A 17,908-nucleotide genomic window follows, 5' to 3' on the forward strand; every position below is an offset into this window, starting at 1 on the left:
AAAAGCATCTCTTCTTTCCAATGGGACACTGAAGGAGGACTTGAAGGACACTCAAAGGCTCCCCCTTTTATCACTGTGATTCTCAGACAATGCATGGGAAGGTCAGTTTTTCAAAATCACAGAATCAACAAGGTTGGAAAAGACCTCTGAGATCATCAAGCTGTGATGTCCAACCTATGACCTAACACCACCTCTCAATTCCATTTGCTTCTGCTCAAGAGTATTAGGTCCCTCTTCTGCAATCCCATGTATAGGCTGCTGCAGGAATAAAGACACAGTGATCCCCCTGGGGATAACAGCACTTTGAGTATCAGAAGAGCTACAGAAAAGCCATTGACATGACAGGTATCATGGGTCCCTTGCGGCAAAACCAACCTGTAGCTGTTATGGAGATATGCTGGTGAATTTTTAAGGTGCTGTGCTGGCAGAGACTGGTTCCATTGCTCTGCAGGAAATGTATTTCTGAGAATTTTGCTGAGGTTGGATACGTTATTAATAAAGATGGGAAAATATTTCAAGTGTAATCTTCTAGTAGAGATTGACATTAATCCATGGGTGAACCTGGAAATGAGACAAATTTTGTTCTCTGACTAAACATAATTTTTTTTATTAGCAGTAGTCATGAACCAATTCTCATCCTATTATTATCAGCCATTACATCTAGAAAATTGCCTGTTCTTTTCCCAGGTCTTTTCAGTGTTTTTAGCTCAAGCATTTTGTGCTTCTGCAGCTCATAATCTTTTGATATTATATGCAACTTTGAACAAATCTTCTTGATATCTCACTGCTTCAGGTCTCCTCATTCCAAAATAGGGAAAAAATTTCATTGCCTGATTTCATTCTCTTAAATGAAAATTGCAAGAGCCATGTAAATGCTACCAAACATTGGTGTCTTCCCCAACCTCTTTTTGGAGTAATTCTTGTACTGGGTTTGGTTGGAAGGGAGCTAATTTTCTTCACAGCAGACCACATGATACTGTGTTTTAGATCTGTGACCAAAGCAGTGCTGGTAACAGAGCAGTGCTTTAGCTATTGCTGAAATGTGTTTGCACAGTGCCAAGGCCGCCTCTGCTTCTCACTGTGCCCTCAGGCAGCAGGCTGGGCATGGGCAGGAGGCTGGGAGAGGGCACAGCTGGGACAGCTGATCCCAGGTAGCCAACGAGATCTGCTGTGCTATGCTCAGCAATAAAACTGGGGTGGTGTGTCAAATAAGCCGTTAGTCAGAGGCTGTCTGGCCATCAGGCTGCTGGTGGAAGGTGATGAGTGATCACCTTTGCACCACTTGTTTGGTTATTTTCTTGTCCCTGTTATTAAACTGTCCTCACCGCAGCACACAAGTTTTTCTGGCGTCATTCTCTCTGCCCTCCTGCTGAGGAGTGCAGTGTGTGTGCATGGGGGGTCCTACCAGTCAGCTGGGGTCAACCCATCACACCCCTCTGGTGCCTCTGAAAGTAAATAGTGCCCAAAGCAGAGTTTTGTTCTCAACAGCTAAGTTGTCTACTCTCATTATCACGCAAGTGAACTCCTTCACTCCATTTCCTTTAAGTTTACAAGAAACCTATAATTTTGCCTACAGGAAAGACCCATGAACCAAGAGTCGGATTCATTATCTGGCAAATTCATAGCTTTTCTTTCATTCTGAGACACTTCCTGCATAACTCACAGGAAATGAGATGGGGGAGATTATGTTTCATTTTTTAAAGCTGTTGGGTCAGCTAATGGCCATCACCATTGTTTCAGAAATCAGATTAAAAAAACTACTACAAGTTGTTTTATCTGTAAGTCCTGTAATGATGGTGCAAATGTGATACACAGATATAGTAGAAGGAAAGTTTGTAGGGAGAGGCAGACCAACTAAACTAAGGAAGTAGAGATGATCTCAAAAGGTCCTTGTTTTCTTTCCCAGCTTTGTCAGAGGATCCAAAAAGAATACCCCCCCTCTAAGCTCTGCCTTGTAACAACATCTCTAAGCTTTTTTAGAAGGCGTAGTTTCAATAAATACAAGATTATGACAATATTATAAACACTTCTCACACACAGAGTAATATTTACAAAGTTGGTTACATGAAAACTGCGACTCTGGTGGAAAACCTTGAAGTTCAAAACAAGTGTTTCTGAAACCAGTCCTTTTAAAGGTGCCTGTGTCTTCACACACTGGAACTGGAATGTCACAATTATACTAAATATGACTTACTTAAAACTAGCCCCCAAATAAGTCAGTAGATTAGAGTATCAGATTAGAGTCTAGAGAACATTTATTGTTTTGCTTATGCAAGGCATAACACAGCTAATCTTCTCACAGCTGACTTCTAAGCATTTCAGTCATAACCAGGTAAGTGTGTCAATTAAATGGTCATGATGGGTCATTCTGTTAACCAGTTGGAAGTAAAAACTTTGAGATTTTGTCTAAAAATTAAGTAAGGATAAGCAAAGACCGAGTATGATCTTCATTCCATGCCCCAAATATTTAATATTCTTCAGCCTTTTTGCCTTTAACCATCTACAGCAATGGCACTGTTGACAGTGGAGTAGGGTTCAAATGGCAAAGCAAACTAAGGTGCTACAAGACCTACTCAAAGTCAAGCAGCAAAATCAACCCAAGAGACACCAGAAATCAGTGTCAATCAATTCTCAAACTCACTCCACTAGATGGTGGCCTCTCTATTTGTTCAGTTAAATTTATTGGTGGTTCTAAGCAGCAGCTTTAATGAAAACCATACATCTAATATTCCCTGTGGTCCTTCCTCTACAGCTTAGGGCAAGAAGATAGGAAAGATTTTGCCAAACAACCATCTAGTCTGAAATGTATATTAAGCCAGCAACAATCATAACATATTGCATAAATATAATTAAATGGAGAAAGAATTTAATTTAGAACTAAAAAGATTTATGCCTGTAGAAACAGGCATATTTCATTGTATCATAAGTTCCTGTGCTACTTGGTAGCTCAAACAAATTCAGTCATGAAAAAAGCTGCAGTGGCTTTTTTTCCAGGAGTTTTCACTTTCAAGAAATACTTTATTTTTTCTTACAGTTTCTTGATTTAATCTTCTACAATCCATAACTATTTGCATGTCCATATTAAACTCATTTATTGGGCTAAGGCTGAACAGATATTGGCATGCAGGCTCCTCAAAAATACTCCTTTTCCTTGTTCCATTAATTCTGTTTGACAGCAAGAAGTGTCAAAATGCTTGTCTGCTTCAATTACGATCTGTGACAGAGAACGTGCTTACTCTTTCTTATAACAAAAATACATTTGAACAAGAGCTGAAGTTTTCAGCAGCTGGCATATGGCATTAATTCTTCACTTCAGCCTACAAAAGACTGAATTTCAGTCTACAAAGGACTTGAATTTAAAACTGCTGAAAATTGCTTTTCCCTATCCTGCCAGGGCAACTGATGGATTTTCTGCTTTATAGAGGAAGCTCCAGAGGAACATTATCATGCTGTTTCCTGCCTCTCAACTGGACACTACTCAGAATTTTGGGAAATGTTCCCGTTTCTGTGGAAATGGCACAGTGTGTGCGAGAAGAGTGAATGGTGTGATAAGGACACTTCCACTTTCTACTTCTATTTACTTAATTACTTCCAGCACTTCTTCAACGTTCTAGTTCTGAAAACAATTTCACCATCTAGTACCAAGGATATTTTAAGAAGCCTCCAATATTTCTTTTTCCTGATTTAAGTATAGAACTTTAACTCAACTATGATTTCTTTTGAGATTCCTGATAGTCTCAGGAAATCACCTTTTCCAATCATCCTTTAAAAGAAATGCTTAAAATAAAACATTTTAATCAGAAATTTAACCAAACATTAGAGGTCCATTTGCTCTCTAGGTCAGAAAAGCTAAAGATCAGAAATGTGTAAACTGATTTTGTTATAGTTAGAATGAGTGGTCTGGATGAGAGGCACCAGAGACACTGCTTTAGGAAGTCTCATTACACAACATTAATATATCAAACAAATCCACAAAAAATTTGGGTTGTTTCCAGTCTTGCGAGTGGATGCCTAGTATTTAGCCATACTTAGTAATTTTATTTTTTTCCTCTCAAATTAGCTTTAAAACTCCCTGGCCTTTGAAGAAAGATGAATAACAGAAACTCACAGAACTCAATACTAACCAGAGCAGAAAATCCAATCAGCATATATCAAAACCCAAAAAATCAGTAACATGGATCATATGTTAAGAGTTGGGAGAGTGTTTCCTGCAACCCCAAAAATAATTTGTCTGCAGCATTTCAAAGCATCAAATTTAGAAAAAAAATGTTTTATGACATCTACTAGCCAGCATATCCTGCACTGCTCACCAAGATTAAATAGACAAGAAAAGAACAAACAAACAAACAAATAAATAAATAATCAACCAAACAATTACTCAATCAATCAATTAATTAAATAATGGGGAAACCCTGGAGTGTTATACAATACAAGCTCAAAGAACTTGCTTCTAAGTAGGAGTAGTGGCTGTAGCAGTCTAAGCCTGTGAGTATGAAAATGGTCTCCAGTTGTTGATAACTTATGTTCAACAGATAGAGAGCTTTTTACATTCCTGTAAATAGAATCACAGTTCAAAAATCAGTCATGTCATGACAGAGTTTCCTAAAGGGCCAAACACGCTGCTTGAACTTCTTGGATCAAGAGACAGCATCAGCAGCTGAAATAAATTCCAGTTTGCAAGGTCAGACCTAGTGAACTGGTATTATTGCACCATGGGCAAACAAAAGAGAAACTGCAAAAAGAATATCCAGGAGAAACTAAAGCAGGGCCTGAAATGGCTGAACACACGGAGGGGATATGTCCAGTACCACTGAGCCTCCACAGAAAGGTGAACTGCAGCAAAGATCCAAAGCACTGAAGAGTAATGAGGCATAACAGAAACCTGTTGCCTGGATATAGACAGGAACAGACCAAGAGACTTGTGAGGGAGCCATGCAAGTGCACATTCAGCTTATCTACCAGCATCTATCAGGATGAGACTGAACCACCTTAGTCCATACAAATGTAAAAGAAACACTTCCTAGGGAAAAGCACAAGGAGTGCTTTGGATCTGACCAGTGTCATGGCTCTTCATTCTGGTTATTTCAGCCTCACTGTGATAAAGAACATGGGTCCTGGGAATCTACCCTATCTTTCAGAATTGGTTTCGACATCCTCCAGTGTTCAAACAGTAAAAAAAGTAAACCCAAACCAAACCAAAAAACAAAACCAAACCCCCTCCAAAAAAAACAATCTGTTCTATTTCCCCCAACTAAACTAAACATTTTCATGTGCATAAACAGAAAACAAGACTGAGAAAGGAACATTGTGATCCAAGTCAGAGCCTCACTATGGAGAGACGGCTGCAAACGTAAATCATAGCAATGAGTTCACCCATTTTGGGAATCCTGAAAGCCCTCAAGGTAACCTTTCAGCGAGTTTGTCATTGCAAACACAGAACATGACATCATCAGAACATCCAACAGAGTAACCTGCGTAAAGGATGTTTAGCCCTTTCCATGTAAGAAGGGTAAACATGTCTGCAGTTCACAACTATTGTTAATCTGTGAGTCACAGAAGCATCGACATCCACTGCTCTGCATGAAAATCAGATTCACGTAGAGCTCTCAGGCATTTTATGTAGCAGATTTTTTCATTACATATTATTTTTTCCCTTTTGCACTGCACGATCAATAAGAAAGGAAATGTGAACTGTTACCACTTTTTTCAGCCTACAGCAGCCAGAGGATCACTCAATAAATTTGTTCTTGGTTCTATTTAGGTAAAAGTGCTCAATGACACGAAACACTTTGTAGGTGTCATCATGTCATGACTTACTCTCCAGCAAAATTAGTGGTGACAGGACCACGGTGTAAACCACAGCTTGATTGGTTGAACAACATCTGGAGGTCACAAGTAAAAAATGCAATTTCTTACAAACTGAGCAGATGTCACTGTTTAGAAAATGACAGCCCCCCCCAGTATGTTGTATAGCCTTGTCGACAGACAATTACTTTAAAGTACAAAGGCTTGTATGATTTGCATTAATGCTACAGAGATAGAGCTACTACATTCAGAGGAATTCTTCTTATCAACTCTACAAAAACTCACACTTTAAAATGAGATTTTAAATATATCCACATTTGTGCACACTTACCTAATCTAACTATATTGTTCACCTTTCTTCCTTCCTGGTTTCCTAAGACCTGCTTCACCTCCTTTTTTTTCTAGGCAATATCTAATCCCTTTTGTTCATAGAATTACTTATGCAAAACAACCTTGTTAAGATTTCTTTAACAAAATCTAAGATTAAATTTTTCCCACGTAGTTTTAATATCCTGTTACACCCTATACTGAGAAAGAGTTAAAGTGACCTTCACCTTGTATTTCCTGTTGAGACCAGTAAGGTATGGAAAATAAACTTTTTTTTCTTATATAAAGTTGTGCAGAGCATACCTCTATTGTTCAGGCAGTTATCTGCTGACCTGAATTACTGTACTTAATAAGCCTTCATGATTGTCCAAAACCAAAGAAAGGAGAAGCACCAGCAAACCAGCTGCTTTATCAGCAAATTGAGTGAACAGCACACAGAAGGCAATCCAGGAAAAGCCAGGTACGCTATGAAATACGTAAATACGTCTTAAGATGTGACTCATTCTTTGGCACCAGCTTCTTTCGCTGAATTCCCAGGAATTCCTCTGCATTTCAGAACTGACAAAATGAAACAGTCATCTAAGGGCATTCCCGAGAACATCTGGGATCAGTTTCTTACTCAAGACTTACGCAGGCCAAATTTCCCTTCAGTCAGGGGTGTTTTCCTCGGGGGACTGCTGCTTTATCCAAAGCACTATTCATACTGAGCTTTCAGTAACCGGATGCAATGCTCCATTTTAATATACTGACACAATACTACAAATATAACAGTATTATAAAAGGATTCTGTTTGCTACCTAACGAAATTCCCAGATGCCCCATCCGCAAATGTGGGATTGCCAAGTTTACTTGTAGTTTGCTATTTGAACTGGCAGGAAACCAAACCTTTCTGCTTTTACAGAGCTCCATCATACGTTTCTACAAAATATTTTATCAGCCAGCAAAATCAGTATTTATCCAAATTTTCCTCTTAGCTCTGACCGTAGCACAATAATGGATATGTAACATGAAGTCTATGTTTTTTTCCCTTTTCCTAACAGTGTACATGAAAACTATAAAGGGCAGGTATTTAAAGGCAGGAACTTTACTTTTTTCACAGCAAAATCAATGTAGAATAATGTTGTAGAATATAACTCGGTACAAGTAAAAAGCCAAAAATTGTACTCCCTCAACTTCCACACAGATTTTTCACTGTCCTTAAGCCTGGGGTTATTTATTAGATGACATGGCAAATACACCAGAGACCTGTAGCATGGACAAGTGTTTTACACTTTTCTGTCCCATAGGATCTTCTATGCACATAACATTCAGTTATATTTTTATAAACAGCTAAGCCAATGGACCACTTTGAATTTATTACTCCTAATATTTTGGATAGCTCTTGTGAACATAATTAAAAGACAAAATAATGACTTTTCACCTTGAAAAAGCTGAACTGAATCACAGAACAGTTCATGTTAGGAGGAACCTTAGGAGGTCTCCTGCTGTAATTCCTGCTCAAAGCACTTCCAGTGTTTGATTCCCCTTACAGAAAAATAGTTTTCCCTGTACTTGATTGCAACTCATTTGAATTTACACCCATTGTCTTCATGAAAGGCTGAAATTTTCTGTGTTGTATTTAATATGCACCAGTACCATGAGGCTTTTGATCCATCCATCACCAGTGCAACCGTCTCAACTCTGAAGTTCATCATCTTCTCCTTTCCTCATGTTCCTGTTCCTGTAAATTCTCCCACACAAATTCTTCATTCCTGTGGCTTTTTAACCTGACACCTGCTAACACAGGAGACTGCTCTCTATCACATCAAATAAAGTCTTTTCTTTTGCCCCCACTACCTGTTGCATTTGTGATTTCCACCTGCCATTGGACAGTTGTGTTTCTTTGGTTCAGAAACATCTCCAGCGACTGTGCTGACCCTCGTGCAATTGAGGCTGAGTGCACACACAGAACTCGGTGTTGCATATATTATTATTCACACACATACATATACACACAATAAATACTATTACAAAAAATAACGAAATATAACCTGGGCTTTATTTTTGTACCAGTTTTCCTGTCACACTGTTCCACCACAATGGTAACACGGGCACAACAAAACCAATCCAAACCATGTTCTCAGATGAGCTTATCGTGCTCCCCTTCTCCTGTGTGAAATGCCACACCAGCGTGACCTCTCTATCACCAATATTATTGATTAAAGTTCTGTCTCCATGCTGCCCATAAGTTATCCCCCGCAGATCTGGCCGGCGGGCAGCTGTCCAGTGTCAGCCAGCTGGGTTTGCTCCCATCAGCTCATCCTGAGGGCATGGCCACTGGCTGGCGGCACGAATTTTGACGACCGGGACATTTTGGTCTCTTCGAGGCCTTTCGTAAGAAAGCTTTCCTCAAAATCCGCGCAGGTACGCGGCTTTGGAGAAGAGAGATGTGCTATCCTGCCTGTGTCCGGAGCCATCGCTCTTCACCGCTGCAGGTACAACACGCACGGAGGATTCCCTGGGAAGTTTTTCTCCAGCTGCTGCCCCGGGGCCAGGGTGGGAGGCGATGCCCCACCCCGGGGCCGGGGCCGCTCGAGGAGGCGGAGCAGGGAAAGTCCCGCTGGAAACTGGGAATTCCCGCAGCGGCGCCGGGAGGACGTGGCGCTCCGGGGCTTTCGCAATGCGGAGCCGGAGCCGTCCGCGACCCCGCAGCGCCCCCCGCTCCGCCGGGACCCGCCGCATCCCCTCCCCGGACTTCCCCCGGCCCCTCGGAGCCTCCCGCCTGCCCCGTGCTCCTCCCTCGCCCCCGGGTTTCTCCCCGCAGCCCTGCCGGGGTTCCCCGGCCGGCGCTGGCGCAGGGAAGCGCTGCCTCCCGTCGGGGTTCTCCCCAGGGGCGGAGCGGGCGCGGCCCCGCCCCGACCGGAGAAAGCCGAGCCCGTAAAGGGGAGCGGCCGCGCCTTCCTTGCCAGGGAAGGCGGAAGAGTGGTTGGGCCTTGTTTGTCCCCGGGTTGTGTGCACCTGTCCGGGCTCCCGCTCGCTCTGGAGACAGAAGAGAAGGGACCTGCCCCGGCCATGTGCTCGGTAAGCGAGGGCGGCAGCACAGACCCCTTCGTGGCCCGCTTCAGGCAAGTGGAGGAGACGCTGGAGAGGCTGCACCGGGAGAACAGGAGCTTGAAGAACAAGGTGCCGCGGTACAACGCGCTGTGCACCCTGTACCACGAGTCCGCGCAGCAGCTGAAGCAGCTCCAGCAGCAGCTGGCGGCCAAGGAGGCGACGATTCGGGAGCTGCGGGACGCGCTGGGCGGGGAAGCTGCGGGCGTGGAGCCGGCGCGGTCGCTGGTGGAGAGCCTGCTGGAGCAGCTGGGGCAGGCCCGCGACGGGGAGCGGCGCTCGGAGCGCAGGGCGGAGGCGCTGAGCCAGGTGAGACCTTGGGATGCGCTCCGGAAAGCGAGGGGTGCAGCGGCGGAGCGGAGCGCACGGAGCGGTGCTGCCCCGGCACGGGTGGGAACGGCGCGGGGCGCGCAAGGGACGGGAGCGGTGAGATCTGGCAGCGATGCTGCTGCACTGGGCAGGACCCAGTGCATCGCTGCGCGCTCAGGCAGACCGTGCCCAGGGTCAGACCACCGTGCCCAGGGTCAGACCACCGTGCCCAAAGCCGTCCGTAGCCAGCAGTATCTCCTGCTTAGTGTTAAGTTCAGAACTGTCAAATCCTAACTCAAAAACTTAACGTGGCCTTATAAATCTTCATGTGCCTGTTTTCATAAGGAGAAAGAAAAATAGTTTAAAAACTCCCAAAACCAACCTGAATTTGGAATTCGATATTATTTACTGAAGACTTATGGAAAATATTTTATCAGATGCAACAGTTTTCTAAGATGATGCCACCAATTTTGCTATTAAAGTGTGGTTTGCTTTTTTTTTTTAAGTGCTCTTAGAAATGGATTTTTGTATTGATATTAAGGCTGAATTTTAATACTTAGAGAAGTAACTGACAAGTCTGGATTGTGAGGAGATACATGGGGAAATGGGTATCTTTTTTGTCAGGGAAAGCGTCTCAAAACTGTATCCCCTCCATTCACCAGAAGTGCTGTCTTGCTTACTGTCATTAATAGTGTTCATCAGTCTGAAATACTCAAAGAATTTTAAAGCATTTGTTTCCAGATGATGCTGCATGAAGTAATTTCCAAACTGAGAAGCAGTACTTAAAACTGAAACAAGTATTTTTGTCATAAGTAATCTCTTGACCTAATGCTTGTACAAAACATTTTCCACATATGACACTCAGCTAAAATACATTTTAAAAGTTCATGTTTGGAAATTTGTTATGAGATGATCCTCCTGACACTGTGCAGGCAGATGACAAACCTGTGGTATCTGGACTTATTTTGAAGACTGATGCTGAATATCTTTAATACTTAACAAAGGGGAGGTTTGGCATTTACCATGATGCCAAAGAATTTAACTGTCAGTAATAAGAACAAGTTCTATTTCTCTATGTTAGGTTTTAATATTTATTTCTTGAAAGAATAAAATTTGATGCCAAATCAGAACACTGAAATAACTGACACTAAAATAATAACTGTAATGGTAGCGTCAAGCTGGTAGCTGTCTCATGGTCTGCACTGGCATCCAGGGCATCCTTGGTTCTGGAGGAGCAGTGCTAGAGAGGCTTCTGATACCAGCATCTGCTACTTCTTGAGAGTATGGAGCACAGGTTTTTGACAAGTATTTTAGCTGCATGGAACTACAGGTGGTTTGCCCCAGTCAACAAGCAAACTTGCTTCTCAAAACACCCGCAGAGTTGTTACCTTAATGCAGTGTGGATGATCCCATAGAACTTCCAGTCCAACAGAACATGGGGCAAGAAGATACACAGTTGTTTCCTAAGAGTGTGTCAGACCCCCTCATGTACCTTGGAGAGTCAGCTATGGCCAGCTAGAGCCATTGGTGCCACACGGATTTTGTTTTATGTTTGTGGTTTCTGTTTCTTGCCCTTACCTTGCTCTTCCCATCCTTTCCTAGCGGGGAAAGTTGCTCCGTTCTGACCTCTGCTTCATCCTTGTGTCATTGCCAGGCAGTGAATACACTTCATTGCGTTTTGATAAGATGACTTTACAGTTCCCTTTTTTTGTTTTTTTGAGGACAGTCTCTACTATCTGGTAACTCCAGAGTGCAGGACCTGTAAGCATTTGTCAGTCTCCATAGTTACTCCTTTTAAACTGTTTTGTGTAAGTTCCGTCTTTGGTTTGTTGCTGCTGTGTATCTATTCATAAAAATTTCCTGAATTTTGCTGCTTGTTCCTCCATCCTACTGACTAGAAAGTGCTTGTATAGCTGCCCAAGCAGTTCTTGATTGATTGATCTGTCAGTTCTGTGATTATATAAAGATGAACTGGACTGTTTTTACTTTGTAGGTACTTTGCAGTGAGTATAAGAGCAATATGGAATTACTGCAATAGGGAATTAAGTCTTAAACATATTTTGGCTTTTGAGTTTACTTTGCTTTTAAGTAACAACTTCCCCTCCCCCTTCTGTTTAGGAAGTACAGAAGCTGAATCAGCAGCTTGAGGAGAAAAATGGAGAGATACAGCAGATGATAAATCAGCCTCCATGTGAAAAGGAGAGAGAAATCTTACGCCTGCAGAGGACCTTGGCAGAGAAAGAGAAGGCTCAAGCCACCAGTGATGTTTTGTGCCGTTCACTCACTGATGAAGCTCACCAACTTCAACGCAAATTAGCATCCACAGCAGAAATGTGCCAACATCTGGCAAAATGTCTAGAAGAGAAGCAAAGAAAAGAGAAGGGGAATTCAGATGACCAGATACCTACTGAAAAATCTAATCAGGTATTCTTACAGCTACCACCTGTCTCTTTAAAGTTTTATTAGCTTCTGAGGTGTTAATTATAGGATGATAGTTGTAAACTGAGGAATGGTGAGAAATATCCCTTTGAACAACTTCATGTAGGTTGTAAAGACTGCTATGACAAGCTCTAAGTAATTCCCTGTACCAAAAGCTTAGGATGGAAGCAGTTGTTTATCACTTTAACTGTGGCTATCTCACCTCTTCATTGGAAGCTTTTTTTGGAGAGAAGAGCTTGAGACGTTCCTTCCAACCTCAGCAATTCCACAACTACAATTCTTCTCTCCATATACAGGAGACAGTACCTTTCTTATACCACTCTGTGTTTCTGTGCAGCGCTAGATGGTGCTGTGCTTTTGAAGGTGATCTCTCCTGATTACCTATTTAAGCATCAAAACCATAAAACAAAGTAGTTATTTCAAAGTAATATTTATTTTAAGAACTGTATGGCACCTGGTCTTCTCCAATCAGGACTTTGCACATGTAAACCTTCAGGAAGTTGGTTGGGGAAGAATGAGTCAAGGTGTCTTACCTTTTTATTTTTTGCCCTGGGATTCCCCCTGGCCTCCCAGTGCAAGGCAATATTTCTCTCCAGAAGGGATGCTTAGAAAAAACGCTTCACAATAGGATAGTGGCAGAAATGCTACTGTGGAGCACAAACACCTGGATTTTGGTGTACTTCACTAATGTCAGTTTGGCTCGGCCACATCATCACCTCAGCTGAAGCTTCTCAGTGTATGGTAGAGGTGGATCCCATTGTTCTGTTGCTCCAGAAGTCTGATGGCTTAGAATCATTAGGGAATTTATTGGAACACCATAAGGAAATGACATTAGTGGTGCTGCCTTACATAAGTCAGAGCATTCAGTAGGATGCTAGAGCCAGTTCTTACAAAAATGAATAATTCTGTCTCGTGATCTTTCTGCTACGTGTTGATAATGCTTGTCTTCACATGACCACTCATCTGTGCTGTTGTGATAAAGTCTATACTCTATAAAACACTCCAGAAATGTTTCCAAAGAAAACTCACACTAAAGTTACCTGTCAGAAATAGTTAGATGTTGAGCACATAGAAGAAAAAAGGACTTTTTAAGGGACTTGAAGCATTTGGTAATTTTGAGGAAAATTTACACGTATTTTACATGTAATTGATAGACAGGAAACTTGATTGACTTTGATATATGTAATAAGTAGCTAACCTTGTACAGTGGGGGACTTCCCTGTTGAAGAGGAGAAATTTCAGATGCCATTACTAGCTGATTCTAGGGAATTTTGCACAAAAGTGTTCTATATTACTCATGTACACCGGGGGTTTTTTAAGCAGATGTCACAACTGTAAAAAAGAGGTATCATTTTAGTCAATTATTTAGCAAGCAGGGGTTTTTCCCCCTCACTAATTTCTTCCTAGTGCTGGCCAAAATTGACAGTAATAACCAAGCAAGATGAAAGCATATCTGTGTCTTTGTTATGTGTTTTCACTCTCCAGACAAGTGGTTTTCCAAGGAGTTTGTGTAACCTGCTGAGCTCTGTTGTCATCAGGTCTATTTAAAAATAGTACCAAGGTGGTAAAAAACCTTAGTACAATTTTTTTTGGTAATTAATATTAGAAACACAATATATAGAAATGAATAGACCTAGATACATATCATTATTTCATGGATAGCAAATAGTTTTAGAGAAATTTAAAGAAAAATATTACTTCCAGTTCAATGGCATAGCCAAATAACACCTGGGATTTTTCTGTTCAAGTAACAGTTACTTTATCTGAAAATTACAGCTTTTAGACAATGAAACTTCACTTCAAGCTCTTATCTGCAACCTACAGGATGAAAACAGGATGTTAAAACAAAAAGTAGCTCATGTGAGTACTTTCATTTTGTTTAAGACTTGATTTATTTTTTTGAATTACAGTAAATTTGAAATAGGTGAGGCTGAGTTAATCTACTTAAATGGCAGTTTAATGTAAGACAGTTTTTCTTAGACCTTTCAACATGGCACAGTTTCTGTTGCCTTAGCTAAGAATGACTGATTACATTATTTTTAATGTAATTATTTTTAATGTATTACTGGGGTTTTGTTGTTAAAAATACAGTGCAGAAGAAGATTTTCATGTTCCTTCCATGCATCAGTATTGCACCCCAGGAGAACAGCACGAGGCCCAGGGTGACCACCAACCCTTCCCATACCACATTATTTAGTTCTGTCCCTTTGGACTGTGGGAGAGGAAGGGCTGCCTGTGAAAGGTCTGCCTGACAGTGTGGTGACTCCTGCTCTCCTGTACAGTGGCTTATCCACACTCAGAGATCCAGTCAGCATGTTATATTACCCTTTAGAGAATTTTCATCCTGCACATATGGGCAGGCTGTGAAAGCTTGGAAGTTTGTGCCTTCCTGTCCTTCATGTCTCTCCTGGGTAAACTTGCAGGTGGAAGATTTGAATGCAAAATGGCAGAAGTACGATGCAAGTAGGGACGAGTATGTGAAGAGACTCCACTTGCAGCTGAAGGAGATGAAGACACAACTAGAGCAGCAGCACGGCGTGACTTCAGCACAAACTAACTCGGAGCTGATGCACAAGGAGATACTCCGGTTAAACAAGCTACTGGAAGAAAAAATGAATGAATGCATAAAAACAAAGAGAGAACTAGAAGACGTGAAGAAGGCCAGTGAAGGGGATCATGAGCGCATACAAATGCTGGAGCAACAGGTCATTAAGTTTCTTTTTCCTAGAGGTGGGAATTCCTAGTGTCTTCCCAGACCACTGAAGTTCAAGGGGGAAAAATGGATTTATTTTTTGGATATTTACCACATTTAGCTATAAAGATACTTAACAACACAGATTTAAAGGAAACTCGCTGCTTACAAGAACTGCATGTGATTCTGCTGGCCTTAATACAAGCATGAAAGATCTGTGAAAGAAAAACGAATACCTTTGAAGTACAGATAGGATAGAAAAGATAATATTGATATTCTGGGAATAAGTAACAAAGGAATCACAGTCTCAGCTTTTCAATCCCATCTGCCAATGCTCCAGCTTACAAAATATTAACATAGTAATTCTTTTTCAGGTCCTGGTTTACAAAGACGATTTCACATCTGAGAGATCAGACAGAGAACGAGCACAGAGTAAAATACAAGAACTTCAGGCAGAAGTTACATGTTTGCAACACCAGCTAGCAAGAAGACAGGTAAGAAAGCAGCACGCTACTTTTCCAATTAAGGCATGTCAATAGTTCTGGACTAAAATACACTTTAAAATATATTTTTAAAAAATCATAATACTTCTAAAACCATTTCAGCTCAGTGCAGCTATCAAAACCTTACATTATTTCATAGTCAGTTTTAGTGGAGATGCTTCCCAGTATAGATATAATACCCCTTTCCAGTGTATTTTCCTTCGTTTTTTTGGATCAACATAGTAAGGGTGAATTCTTGAAAGGAAGTGGACAGCTGTGACTCTTGTAACAGTGGCATCTTTAAGTAGCACACTGGCAGTATTCTGTTTTTTTTTCTACAAACCTTCTTTACAACTATATTAAGAACACTGCAAAAACTGATTAATAGTTTATTTTCAAACATCTGATAAATAATTGAGCAGTGTTGCAGAAAAAAGTGATATCACCTGTTAATATCTTTTTACTGCATCATTTTCAAGAGCTCTTCTTTCTCTTTCTAGGACTCAAGAGACACAAGTAGTCATTTCAGAGTTCATGTTGGTAAACAAAATCATTTGCATGTACAGACCAATGTGGAACATCTGCAGGGCAATAGCCCAGGCCAAACAGGCACCAGAAGAACATCTTCACAGTCTGAACAAGCTTCTCCTGCTGCGGACAATGGAAACCTGGGATCTGAGGGCAGGGCACAGGGTGAGCTCAGGTGCCCTCACTGCATGAGGTTTTTCAGGGATGAACTCAGTGATGAATTCCTCAAGCACGTTGCTGAATGTTGTCAGTGATCAAGGCATGTGAGAGGTGAAAGGCAATCACTACTTTATGGACATAAAACCTGGCTCTCTACGTGTCTCCTGCACTCCTAAACTAGAGTAATTCAAATGGAGACCTCCTGGGAATTAGGAGAATGAACAATATCTACCTCTTGTTTGATTTCATCTTCTCTCGGACTGTACAAAAGGCCTCAAGAGAAAGCCAAGTGTTTTTCTGAAGGATTTTGACAGCTACAAGGAAGAAGGAAAGCATCATGCAAGGTCTACTACAAACTAAACTGAAACCTGCAGCGGTAGTTTTGCTTCAGACTGCAGCTTGACTTGTATTTGGGTCTAATTCTCTACCACAGTCTGACAGCTTGTAAAAAGTGACTGAACTTGAAATTTTCCTCCTCTGCCAAAAATGTAGGCTGAAGAAAGGGAGGAACATTTTGGCAAAAGATAGGAAAACCTTATAGTGCTTTATCTGGATTAAAAGTGAAAGCATTTTCTTGTCTATTGAGGCTGAACTTTCAGACATTTCATCTGAAAATCCTTGTGTTTAACTGAAATCAGAAGAAGTGAGAAAAACATAAAAGGCTGGTTATTGACTAAGACTAGCCTGTCTTTTTGCACAGAAACAAGGTACAGGGATATTTTCTGTGCCATAAGTAACTATTCTACAGATTTGTAAATGTTTATTTGTGTCATTATTGATTATATTCCTATTTTACCTAAGGGTTATTTTTATAATAAAAGTGGTTATGCAGTTGCTTTACTGCATTAGTAAAGGGGTCAAAAATCTCTCAGTGTATGTATTTAAATGTGAAATAGTCCCAGTAAATATACTGAGGGCTAATTAAATGTCATGGCTTCAGATGAGTTATTTCATTACTTCAGCGATAACCTCTCAGACTATTTTCAAATATGTTGAGAAAATCACTCATCTGTGAGTGGAAGAATGACCTTTCAGAGGCACAGGAACACATTTACTGCCCTACCTTGCCACACATCTGTGCTACCTACCTTAAATTTCTGCTTATCATGCCTGTGCTGGAGGGAACTTCAGCCAAGCGCAGGGAACTGTTTTAAGAAGAAGTACCTGAAATTGAAGTGTACAAACATAAGAGGGCCAAAGCCTTTTCCAGCTTTGACTCCTGGTGTTCCTCACTGTGCACCGGTTGGGGTTAAGGATGGGATACAAAGAAGGGCCTGGTACAACCATAACACTTTGTAATTAAAGATAACACTCCTATCTTCTGCTTTGCTTTGTTCCCTGTTCTGCACTTTAGGATTGTGGATGTTTTTCTGGATATTTCCTTTTCAGGATCCTGTTGCAGCCCCAAAGGAAGACAATGGTTTATGCCACATTGCCATGGGTGGGATAGTGCCAAAAAATGGTTAGGCCACTGCATGCAACATGCAAGCACAATGGTTATTATTAATCTAATCTCCAACTGATTGCAAACCTGTGACTCGTTTTAACCAACACAACATGCACAAAAATGCAGAGATTTTTATTTTTTTTTAGTGACCATTTTTTACATTGCCTTTTAAGGTCTTAGAGATCAAATGCAGCCCACAGAATATAAACTGAGAAACATGATTAAACTTCCTGTGGCATAAGCTAATCTTACTTTTTTTCACTGTTCTTATTAAACAACCCTGGTTTACAGCTCCGGGGTATATCAATATGATATTGCCAGTGGTGAATACAGCAAAACAGGGACTTGGTCTTTTTAGTGATTCACACAACAAGTCAGGTAAGAAGACAAAACCAACAGTAAAGCAAGTTAGCCTTTCTTTAATTGCAGAGATGATGTCTGCTTTAATATATGTCTGAAGTTGAAGACTGCTGTAGGTTTCTACTCCTGTTAATCCCTGTGGGTATAGTTGGACAGACTGACCTCTACTATTAGAAATAGATGCAAGAATTAGATATGAGAACTGCAGTACACAAAAATTAACAGTGCCTATTCTTGTGGATTTAAATTCTGGGAGTTAATGCCCAGTCA

At 41.2% G+C, this 17,908-nt stretch overlaps 1 protein-coding gene across 1 annotated transcript; it reads left to right on the plus strand.

Annotated features, from left to right (window-relative positions):
- The first annotated feature begins 8,982 nt into the window (after nt 1–8,982).
- Nucleotides 8,983–17,149, plus strand: TNIP2 (TNFAIP3 interacting protein 2). Its single transcript, XM_071556933.1, has 6 exons — nt 8,983–9,531; nt 11,650–11,955; nt 13,747–13,830; nt 14,394–14,675; nt 15,037–15,156; nt 15,645–17,149. Exons 1-6 carry the CDS (start codon nt 9,184–9,186, stop codon nt 15,924–15,926), a joined length of 1,422 nt encoding a protein of 473 aa, XP_071413034.1. The 5' UTR covers nt 8,983–9,183; the 3' UTR covers nt 15,927–17,149.
- The last annotated feature ends 759 nt before the right edge of the window (nt 17,150–17,908 follow it).

This window comes from Pithys albifrons, chromosome 5, assembly GCF_047495875.1.
Source record: "Pithys albifrons albifrons isolate INPA30051 chromosome 5, PitAlb_v1, whole genome shotgun sequence".
Taxonomy (NCBI): domain Eukaryota; kingdom Metazoa; phylum Chordata; class Aves; order Passeriformes; family Thamnophilidae; genus Pithys; species Pithys albifrons.